General features: G+C 52.3%; 1 protein-coding gene across 1 annotated transcript; it reads right to left on the bottom strand.

The window, feature by feature from the left end:
* Positions 1-6176: 6176 nt before the first annotated feature.
* LOC136298498 (chromosome partition protein Smc-like) lies at positions 6177-8710 on the bottom strand. Its single transcript, XM_066199238.1, has 4 exons — positions 8706-8710; positions 8118-8259; positions 7317-7538; positions 6177-6450 (listed from the first exon to the last, which is right to left on the bottom strand). Exons 1-4 carry the CDS (start codon positions 8708-8710, stop codon positions 6286-6288), a joined length of 534 nt encoding a protein of 177 aa, XP_066055335.1. The 3' UTR covers positions 6177-6285.
* Positions 8711-10893: the final 2183 nt, after the last annotated feature.

Raw genomic sequence — 10893 nt, 5'->3', positions numbered from 1 at the left:
GAGGCGGGGCCCGCTCCTGCCCCGCCCCCATCCCGCCCAGCCAATCCCTGAGGGCACTTTTCCCCGCCCGCGGGTTGGGCGGGAGCCGCCGCCCCCCCACTGTCAGTCCCTGAGGGGCTTCGGCTGAGGCGGGAACTTCTCCCCGCCGGCCCCTGGCCGATCGCTCCCGCCCCTGCCCTGCCTGGCTCCCAGTGGGCCCCAGTGACTCTGAATTTTCCCCAGCTGCCCCAGTCTGGACTGCTCTCCACTGGTTTATTCTCCTCCCTCCCCAGGTAGGGGAGATCCGGCGCCCTCCGCTCCCACCCCCCAGAGCGTAAAATTCACATCGCTAGAGGTTCGTGTCCACAAAGGAGGCAGAGGAGTCCTGTAAAAGTCCCTGGAGTCAAACAAAGGGACAATGTCCATCAGGCCTGCATCCAACGGGGTCTTTCTCAATTAACTGGAGCAAGTAACCTTCTTTTCTCCTCATTGCCTTTCTCCCTTGGCTGAGGTACTGGCATGATACCGGGAATTTCCTGATCCACCTATCCATGTCCCCCCGTACTATGTGCCCTCTGTAAAACACATGATCCACAATTGCCACTAGATAAATCCATTGAAATTTTTTAGTAAGCTTTATTAATTGACATGGACTGCTCCTCAGCCAAGGTCATGCTAAACTCCTGAACTTGGGGAAGAGGAATAAAGACTTTATGGGATTTTGAGGATGAGGTGATATTTTGCTGAAGCCAAAAGGTTCTTAAGTTAAAGAAGGAAAGTTGTTGGTTCCGTGTGTTGCTCTTTGTGGCTTGGATATGTTCTGGATGGTTTGTTGCGTGTTGCTGTGAGCTGGGAGAGGGGTGGGGTTGAAGATCTGACTAAAAAGGCAGTAGGATGAGAGGGGAGGGGACAGAAGAGTAGGCAGTGGGAGAGAGTGGAAGTTCCCTTGTACCCAGGCAATGGGAAAGGGGACAGGGACCGCCCCGGCCAGGAAGGCTATAAAATTGTCCTGGGTTGTAGTATAGGATGTGCACCGAGTATTCTATCACCATCTTCATGAACTGTTGAATCCAGGTGGGGCAGTGTTTTTCCAGACCCCCTCCCTCTGGGCCATTACCTTCTCTTAATGGCCCATCAAATGCCTTGCCCATGACTCATGGAGAACTCCCTCCAGGAGCTATCTCTGTTTAATGGGCCATCAGGGACCCCCTGCATGACTCATCATCCCATTGTGAGATGCTCCGCCCAGGGGGAGGAACCAAGCATTCCAGCCTGGATATAATCTGGGATGTGGGACAGTACAAGCAGCCCTTACCCACTGGATTCCCAGAGGACCAGAGCTACCAGACCTTTCTACGGGATCACTGCTTCAGGAAGACCACCTCACCTGGACTGCTTCCATCACCCTGCTCAAGTTGTATTCTGACTCTGTCAGTGGTCTTCTGTATTATTGCATCTATTTTATTTTACTTTCTTTCCTTTCTTCCTATTAAAATGTATCTCTGACTTGGAGCCTCTCATTTATTTTGCTTTCAAACCACGACACTGACGAATGGCAAGACATTGCCATTTGGGTAGAGAAGCTACCTGTGAAAGTCTGCAGGTAGATGCCCATGTCCCCAAGAGTTGGGCTAATGAGGAACACTGAAACAACGAGCAGGTGGATCGGGCTGCAAAAATCGAGGTGTTACAGATAGATTTGGATTGGCAACACACGGGACAATTGTTCCTTGCTTGATGGGCCCTGATGCCTCAGGCCATCAGGGCAGAGATGCCACCTATAAGTAGGCACGAGACCGAAGGGTGGATCTAAGCATGGGCAGCATCTCCCAGGTTATCCCTGCTTGTGAGATGTGAGCTCAGATCAAGCAAGCAAAGTGAGTGAAGCCCCTGTGATATGGGGGGCCGTGCTCCAAACATAAGTATGGGGAAGCCTGGCAGACTGATTACATTACACTGCCCCAGACCCACCAAGGCAAGTGCTACATGCTCACAGTGGTAGAAGCCACCAGTGGATGGCTGGAGACCTAGCCGGTCACACTACTGCCCGGAACACCATCCTGGGTCTTGAAAAGCAGGTCCTTTGGAGGCATGGTACCCACAAGAGAACTGAGTCCAACAATGGGACTCATTTCAGGAATAGCCTTATAAACACCTGGGCTAGAGAACACGGCATTGAGTGGGTAGACCGTATCCCCTACCATGCACCATCTGCCAGGAAAGTTGAGCAGTGCAATGAACTCTTAAAAAGAACCTTGAAGGCAATGGGGGGGTGGGACCTTCAAGGAGTGGGACGTGCATTTAGCAAAGGCTACACGGTTACTTAACACCGGAGGTTCCAGCAACCAAGCTGGCCATTCCCGATCCCAACCCCCGTGTACGGCAGGTGGAGACAAGGTTCTGGTGGTGCCTATGAGAGGTATGCTAGGAAAGACTGTTTGGGTTAATTCTGCCTTGAGGAAAGACAAACCCATTGCTGGGGTTGTCTTTGTTCAGGGACCAGGTTGCACTTGGTGGGTGATGCGGAAAGATGGAGAAACACGATGTATATCTCAGGGGGATCTTGGTTTTGGGTGAATTGCCTGAGACATTGTGCCTCTATCCATATCTGCATGTATGTATGGATGTATATAATTAGGATAATACATGGATGTATGTTGAAATAAGTCAGCTGAGACTCCATTTTCTTTATGCAGGAAAAGCCAAGTCTTTATGCACTTAACTCAATTTATACAGTTTTCACAGACCTTGGGTGCAACAACCCTACAAAACTACAAGCCACTGGTTGGTAGTTTTCTTGCTACTTCATTTCTTGGTCAGAGGGTGATTTGCGTCTGCTAAGGTTCAGGTTGTTTACATTTTTCCTTTGTGCGTTTTCATGGAGCAGATCTAATGTTTATGCAGATGCACTTATTTTTCTCCCCAAGAATAGATTGTTGCGCTAATGAACTTTTCATGCTCAAGATTGTTTTGTATGAGAACTTGTGAGTTATCTGCACTTAGCTAAAGTAGCGGGGCCTAATCCATATTTCATAAGACTTTTCTTTTATAACATCTTTTACCTGTCTGCAACATATGTGTATAGTTTAAAAGTCAAAGTTTGATGTAACATGTTGGCATGGGAAAAAATTCAGGATGGAAAATGTTGTGGGTTTGGAGGCGGGGGGGGTGTGTTTAGTGAATTTTCTCCCATATGTGACCTGAGAAGGGAGATGTGGCAAGGAGAGGGCAGTTGATGGCCCTGGGGAATGAATGAGGGGCAACTGAAATACAAAAGAACTGGCCAGTGACCCTCCCACTCCACTGGAAGGCTCCAGGCAGGGCGGGCTGGATCGGGCGCTGCCTTGCTGAGGAAGAACCAGCCGGCTATGCTGGGAGCAGGGCAGTTTGGGCAGGTTTTGGTGCTGGACCCAGCACTGCTTCAGAATTCTCCTTGCCACCCACAGGCGAGCCGGTTGCTTGCAGCAGCTGTTGGTTGACAGGGACTTTTCGACACTTGCCATCGCAAGGAAGACCCTCACCATCTGCATGGGTGCTTCGGGGGAAACCAGACCACCCCACCTATTCTCTCCCTCTCTGGAGAGAGGGAGCCCCAGCTGCTGTTTGCCTGGAACCTCACCAGAGCTGCCATCGCCAGGATGCTGCAACAGACAGGTGAGAACCTGGGAAAACCAGGCCCCCACCTTCTCTCTCTCCCTGAGGCTGCCCTTAACCCCTGGGATGGCTCAGAGCTCGCATCAGTGGCCCCCTGAAGCTGCCTGAGCCAACGGTGCCCTCTGCCCAGGTGGGGCATAACTACAGCAAAGTGAGAACTGCTTAATGGGTGGGAAAAGTCTGTTCCTGCTTTGGGGGGCTGTTGTTGTTCATTCTCTCTTGTTACACATGTGTATACATGTATTCCAGGAAAGAACTGTTATTCCTTTTCCCAGATCTTTGCCTGGAAGCCCTGCAATTTCAAGTTATAATAAATTAGAGGGAGGGGGCTATCTTTCCATTTCAGGAAGATTCCCAGCTTTCTTGGCAGACATCTGTCTTTTAAACCAGGACAATCTGCTGTCATTAATGGAAGAATTGACCTAGGAGGGAAAAGAACTCACAGAAGCACAGTTTCAGCCCTTGCCTAGGAATTGTTCCTGACCTCCACAAAACAGGAGCTTCCATGGTTTGTGGAATAGCCTTTGAGTGATCTCTACGCCCCGGATTTTATCTTCCTCAGAGTCCTCCTTCCCACAGTATGTCACACCTGTCTGGCACAGTTCCTATGCAGCTGGCATCCACTGTCACCAACAACAGGACCACTTTACCCACCACCAGTGAGAGGGAGCATGGATCATTACATTTTTCCCACATAAGATATGGAGCAGAAATCCCTGATGTAAATCCTGCCAATTCTTTCTCAAGATTTACATACAAGCAAAGATGCCTTGCAGAAAAATCTACCTTCTTGGATCCCTGGTGGTCAGTGGCACGAGCAGTGTACCCTGGAGGACGGTGCTGACTCCAGTCCTTTCTGACACCTTTGTTAGCAAAGCGGGGGATGGGGCAGAGTGTGCGCTCCCACAAAACCGGGAGGAGTGGCTGATGTGCCAGAGAGACGTGCTGCCATCCACAGGGACGACAGTTCAAGGGTGACAGTTCAACGCCAAGTGCTGAGTGCTGTCCTTGGGAAGGAACAACCACAGGCACCCGTATCTTCTGGGGTGGAAAACTGAGGTTAGGCAGGGTCCTGCTGGGCACCAGGATGCCCATGGGCCAGCAGTGTGCTCCTGCAGCAACGCAGAACAGAGCCCTGGGCTGCACTGGGAGCTGTGACTCGGCTGGTGAAGGGAGGGGATCCTTCCCCTCTGCTCCCCACCAGTGAGGCCAGCCCTGGGGTGCTGGGCCCAGAGCTGGGCTGCCCAGTAGAGGAGACAGGGACAGACTGGACAGAGGCCAGCACAGGGCCATGAAGGTGATGGGGGGACTGGAGCATCTCTGCCATGAGGAGAGGCTGAGAGAGCTGGGACTGCCCAGCCTGGAGCAGAGCAGGCTCAGGGCATCTCACCCCTGGGGTGGCTCTGATGGAGCAGGGGCTGGGCAAGGTGACCTCCAGAGGTGCCTCACCCAGCCTGAGGTTCTGTGACTCTGAGAAAAAACAGGTTGCAGTTTCCTAAGGACAAATGGAAAAGCTCCACACATGGCAGGTTTCTCCTGCCCTCACCAAAGTGGTTCATGTCACATGTTTCCCTTCTGCACATTCCTCCCTGGAGGGAGGATGCCCCTAAGGTCACTCCTTGAGGCAGAGAGAAGTGTTTGCCTGTTGGAGTCCAGGGCATTCCTTTGGGCACCCTGGGAGGCCACAGACCTCGGCAGAGAGGTCTGGGACCCTAGCAAGAGGGTTAGAGATCTGTACAGGGGGGTCTGGAATCTGTACAGGGGGGTTGGAGACCCTGGCACAGAGCCCAGAGAGACACTGTCTTTGACTTCAGTCCATGCAAAAAAGCTTCTAACACTGAGAGAAGAATTACAAGTCACAAAGACGTAACTGACAGTAGTGTAGTGTGTCGCAGGGTGGAAAATTTTGTAGTTTTAGGATTCTTAGTATGTAGGTGCATGGAGAACAAGATGGAGGATTTAGGGTGTTGCCCTGAGTTCTTCCTTCTTCTCCCCTGGCGTCCATCTCCTGGTGACGGTGGCACAAAGTAGTTTAAGCAGATTGGGTCAGAGTAGAGTTGACCCCTTTAGTGTAGGTAATAGGCATTGGCACATAATTGCAAATAATAGACAGGTAGTTATCTGTATAAAAGGCAGCGACCTCCCATGGCGGGGGGAGTCGTCCTGTGTCCGAGCAGCTGTGAACATCTCAGCCGGGCACAGAGAAAATTGTAAGATAAGAAACTAATAAACAACGCGAGAAACCAAAGAGAAAAAGACCTTGAAGACTCCGCTTTTTTCTCGCGTCTGGCTCGGGGCCTTCAGAGGGCAAAAAGGGCCCACTCGAACCACCACCTGAATCTCGGGAAAAGAAAACCAAACCTGAGATTTGCCCATGGTCATTGGTTTGGGTGATCAGTCTTTACTTAAGAACTGGTTTTGCTGGCTTGAAGGGAATTGCTTCAATGTTGCTTCAAATAGAACTCACTATACTGGAAGCTATAGTTCTCTGTACTGGGTAGTAAGTAATTCTGAGAAAGATCTTTTCATTTAATCATGACCATAATAAACTCTTTATTTGCCTACAAATACAACCTTCGTGCCATGGAACACAGTTATATAAAGGTTCAATTACACCTATACTATCCTTTAAACACAAACTACTGACTAAGTCTATGGCTGCATCCAGCGGCGTCCGGGCTCTTCTCTGAGAAGTCGAGGAAGCAAGGAGGTCCTTTCTGCACCTTGTGACTCAACAGGAGCGTCCTGCCTGCTCCCTGCACAGCTCTCCAGGTGGTCCTGCTGGTCCCGGGCCAGCTGTGACTGCAGCAGGGACACCTGGAAGAGGCAAAGGCCCGGCTCAGACAAGCCCACGCTGGCAGGAGCATCCGCAGCCCCACGGAACCGGCTGTCGGGGCAGACACAGCCTCCAAGTCCAGCCCTCACCAACACTCTGCCCTTGGGGAAGGGGAAAGGAACAGGCTCCCAGACTGCCCCTCAACAGAGCTCAGAGGATCAACAGCTCCACTTCATGGCTGGCAAACCCTTCCCACGTACATCCCTCAGCCACCACAGGTCTATTAGAGAGAGTTCCGACAGCATTTAGGAACCCAGCTCTGATTTCCAAAGCACAGACTTGGGCCACTGACCCCTTTCTCCACAGGCTGTGCCTCAGCACAAGGGCTACTGCTCCTCTGAGCTACTGAAGGACTCTTCCTGAGACGCCGATATAGTCTGCCGGTCAGACTGGGAGACAGGCAACATAAAGTGTCTGGGGGGAACACTCTCCTAAAAGTTCTGATTCTTCTCCCTTCAGGTTCCACCAGCATGTTGGATGGGAGAAAGGGTCACAGAAACCTGTCAGCAAGCGTGGAGCAAAAGGATCTGTGGCCATCAAGGCATGGAGATCTCTGCTCTGAGACTCTGAATTGCACCAGACAACACTGGGGGCAAAAAGCTCTCTCTGGGGGCTGTGCAAGAGAGGTCAGTGAGTGTCTGGGGACACGGGGCCAGAGAGGCAGCAGAGTGAAGGTGCCTTTGTTAAAGCCATGGGCTGCCACAAGAGAGAGAACAAACAGAAGGGTGTGCCCACAGCAGGCACAGGGAGAGGCAAGGAAACAAGCAGAGATCTCCAAAGCACTGCCTGGGCTAACATGTTGTGTTCCAGAGCAGCCCCGAGGCTCTGCACAGGCAGCGCACTTTACCTGCTCGCCAGTTCTCCTGGGCTCAGTAGTTGATTCAGGCTTCTTTGTCTTGACCTTCTGGAGACTCACACGCAGCTGGGACACTGCAGCCCGCAGCACTTGCACAGAGTCCTTCAAGCGCCGTTCTCTTGCTCGGGACTCCTCCAGCTGCTGCAGCAGCTGCTTCTCTCGAGCTGCCTGGGTAGCCTCCATCTGCTGCACTGTGTCCTGCAGTATGTGGATCTGGAAGATGGATGCACAGAGCCTCAGGGACAGGGCTGCTTCTGAGGCTCAGAGTGGGCAGTAGGGAGAGCAAGAATAGAGAAACGACGTCAAGCAAAAAACACGCCGGAAATAGAAAGCCCAGAAGCAAGGATTGTAATGGAGACAAATGTGGAGAAAACAGGGAGAGGGAGGCAAGGGCCATCCTTGAGGCTGCAGCTCTGAACACCGGCTGAACTGGCTGTGCTGGAAGTGCCCTCCCCAGCCTGCCACAGCCACGTCTGTGTCCCCACATTGCTCAGGGCCTGGCACAGGCACCAACTCTGCCTGGGACAACACTGCTAACAGAGGGACAAAGAAGCTCCAAAGGAGTCCGCTGCAGCCCCTCCTCCCACATTTCCTGCTGGGAGCCGGCAGAGAATGGGTGAAAACAGTGGCAGCACAAGGCACCACATGCAGACTTGGCCTCAGGGTTCAGCAGCAGCACAAGGCAGAGCACGGCAGCAGTGGATGCTGCTGGGAGGGAAAAGAGCTTGGGGCCTCCCAGCCAAAGGTGGTGGTGCGTGTCCCTGGAGAAGAGGATGCCAGTGCACTGCTTACCAGGGCGTGGAGCTCGTCCACTTCTCTTCTATATTCAGAACAGAGCTGCAGGGTCTCCTGAAGAGCAGAACGAAGCTCAGTCACCTGAGTGTTCAGTGCCAGGTTCTTTTCTTCCAGCGATCTGAGGCACGGGTTCTGTGATCTACAAGTTGCAAATATGGAGAGACATGAGTTGCTTGCTCCTGACTCCCACAGTCAGGTATTCCAGGACAACATGGCTCAAGATCCCCACACCTGAGTATGAAAAATGGGAGGCATGGAAAGTCGTCCAGAGAAGGCACATTTGTGCCATTTCAATGGCAAAGCAGGGCCCTCTGAGGGAGTGCCCAGGCCTTCCTTATGGCCTGGCACAGCACAGACAGCCCAGCCCAGCTTGACTTCAAGAGCCAAGCCTTCAGTTGCTGTTCCTGACCTATGACACTGGGTAGCTGCGCCCAAACAGGCCGGGCTGGCGAGCGAAAGCCCAGCCCCTGCTCACAGCCCTTCTCTCCTCAGCACTTCTAAGCTGCTCTGCTGGGGGACAGAACAGATTCTTGTCCTGGCTGACTCCTGACGCTGTAATGCTCTTGATAATGGACATGAAGGTACATCATCTTCCAGACACCCTGTCTTTAAGAGACTTGCAAACTACTTTGCATGATACAGTAAAATCTCATGGCCATGGCAGCACTTGTAAAAAATCAGAACACACGGATTTTTCTCTGAACAACAACTACCTGAATGAAGAGACTGCAGTTTAAACTCTTGCAAAGTCAAGGAGTAGACTTGCCAGCTTTGTTTTAGTGTTGCTGGCTAAGCAGGCAGTAGCCCAAGTGACTTGTCCACCTTTACAGAGTGCGAGGGACCATCCAAAGGGGCCTTGGCGGGTTTGGCAGGTGGCTGCCCATCAACAATCAGCAAGAATCCTCAGAGGCTGTTGAGAATTCCAAAGAGCTTTTCCTGCTGCTCTCTAAGCAGTTCTAGGACCTGCCCCACACTTCTCAAGAGTGTGCTTGGAAGCAGAAGGCCCTCAAGACATTCAGCAGCAGCCTCTGGCTTCGTGCTACTCCCAATGTCCAAAGGTAAGAGCCTGGAATGCTGAAGATGAATCTTCAGTTCCAGAGATCGGGATCATGTCAAGCTACTTTGTTAGGAATGAGGGATATTCAATGCCCAGAACCAGGAACCAAACCCAAGAGACACGTGTGGTTTCACTCAACATCTGCATGGTTTAACTACTACTCAATTCAGGGTGGGTGGCTTGCTTTGGACTTCCCACAGGAGTGTGCTCAGCGGCACAAACAGGAGCCCAAGGCTCACGAGAGCTTTGCTGGCTTTAGGTGCCAGAAAAATAATCTTCACATGGTGGCATAGTTTTGGGTTTTTTTCTTGAGACTCTTCCATATTCTGTCCATAGAGTGTAAAAACATCTGGAAAGGATCTGTTCCCTGCCTTTACCTGGTCTCTGCCAGCTGCTTGGAAAGGTCATGTCTGTGCTGCTCCACGGCTGCCAGTTGGCCCTCAAGGGCAGCCTTCTCCTGGCACAGCAGCTCCTTCCCTCTGCACACCTGGGCCAGTGTGTGCCCTTGGCCAGAGGATTCCCGGTGCAGCCGCTCCAGAGCCCTCCTTGACGACTCTTGCTGCTGGGAAACCTGGAAGCAGGACAAGGTACAGGTCGAGCCCTTCCTCAGGAGCCCTGTGCAGAGCCAGCCAGTGCCAGCTCGCAGGCAGCCAGAGGACAAGGAGCACCTGTGCTCTGGGCTCAAAGTTTCACAGCATCTGCCCTATGCTGCTCTGATACCCTGAGCTCCAAAAGCCTCTGGCACTGCTCCCTTGCAAGTGCTGTGTCAGGCCCTGCTGGCTTTCCTGGGACCAGACAGCTCCTTCCCAACAAACATCCCTACTCCTGACTCCGTGTCGTCACTCAGAATTACCACATCTTCTACTACTGCCAAAACAATTTACTCTGAGCACCAGCAGTGCAGACGCTTTTCAGGCACTGGTCCAAAGCTCTGCTGGGTTTAGTCCCTCACTCTGCTCACCTGCTCTATTCCTTTCCACACCAAATCCAAGTTCCCATGTGTTCCCGCCCCTTGTGTGGGCACAGAAGAAGCAGCTCCCCATGCCCAGCTTTTGGCCTGGAGCTGATTGGAACAGCAAACTCCAGAGCTGTGTCAATCATTCCGGGCATGCCAGGAAACAGTCTGGCGGTCAATGGTCTCTGGCTGGAGCCAGGCACACAGACAAGGCTGCCTGCTGCAGCCCAGGCTGCCTTGCCCAAGCAGGCCTGGACTGACGGGGATGTAGAGTCCCACCTCTTTATGGGAAACCTCATTGGAATAATTCAGGGATGTTGTAGTGGACTAAAGGTCAATGCCAGGGCCTACCTGGAGATGAGACTGGCCCATGCCAGTGTCAGGAGCCCTTCCCTTTGGGATTGCCAAATCTTTCTTCCAAGTCCTATTGGCAATTTCACTCTTGTGCGGTGCAGCACTCAGGACTTGAGCGTCCTGTCTCCCTTTGAGTTCTTTTCCTGTCAGATTGAAGGTGGCAGCAGCCCCATGCTCCAAGTCCTCCTGCATGCCTTCCCTCTCCATTTCTGGTTGCTGGGTTATGTCATTCCAACTTTGCATGTGGGGTGCACGCATTTCATTCTTCTTTTCCAGATCTCTCACCTTCTGCTCGTACAATTGCCGTTCATGCTGCCAAAACAGGGAGAAAAAGGGTCCCTCATTCCCTCTCTCAGTTTGCTTTTCATACCACAAATGGACTCCTGCAGCAGGGGCAGGCACGAGCT

This window comes from Chamaea fasciata, unplaced genomic scaffold, assembly GCF_029207755.1.
Source record: "Chamaea fasciata isolate MVZ Bird 193981 ecotype frontalis unplaced genomic scaffold, bChaFas1.0.hap1 SCAF_17, whole genome shotgun sequence".
Taxonomy (NCBI): Eukaryota; Metazoa; Chordata; class Aves; order Passeriformes; family Sylviidae; genus Chamaea; species Chamaea fasciata.
Note: the sequence above shows the minus strand (reverse complement) of the source record. Positions and strands in the feature narration are given on the sequence as shown.

What these genes read in the sequence shown, in the direction of transcription:
- LOC136298498 (XM_066199238.1), bottom strand. An exon ending in TGGACGAGCTCCACGCCCTG is followed by an intron (nt 7,539 to 8,117) that starts GTAAGCAGTGCA and finishes TCCATCTTCCAG; the next exon opens with ATCCACATACTGCAGGACAC. An exon ending in CCAGGAGAACTGGCGAGCAG is followed by an intron (nt 6,451 to 7,316) that starts GTAAAGTGCGCT and finishes TGCCTCTTCCAG; the next exon opens with GTGTCCCTGCTGCAGTCACA.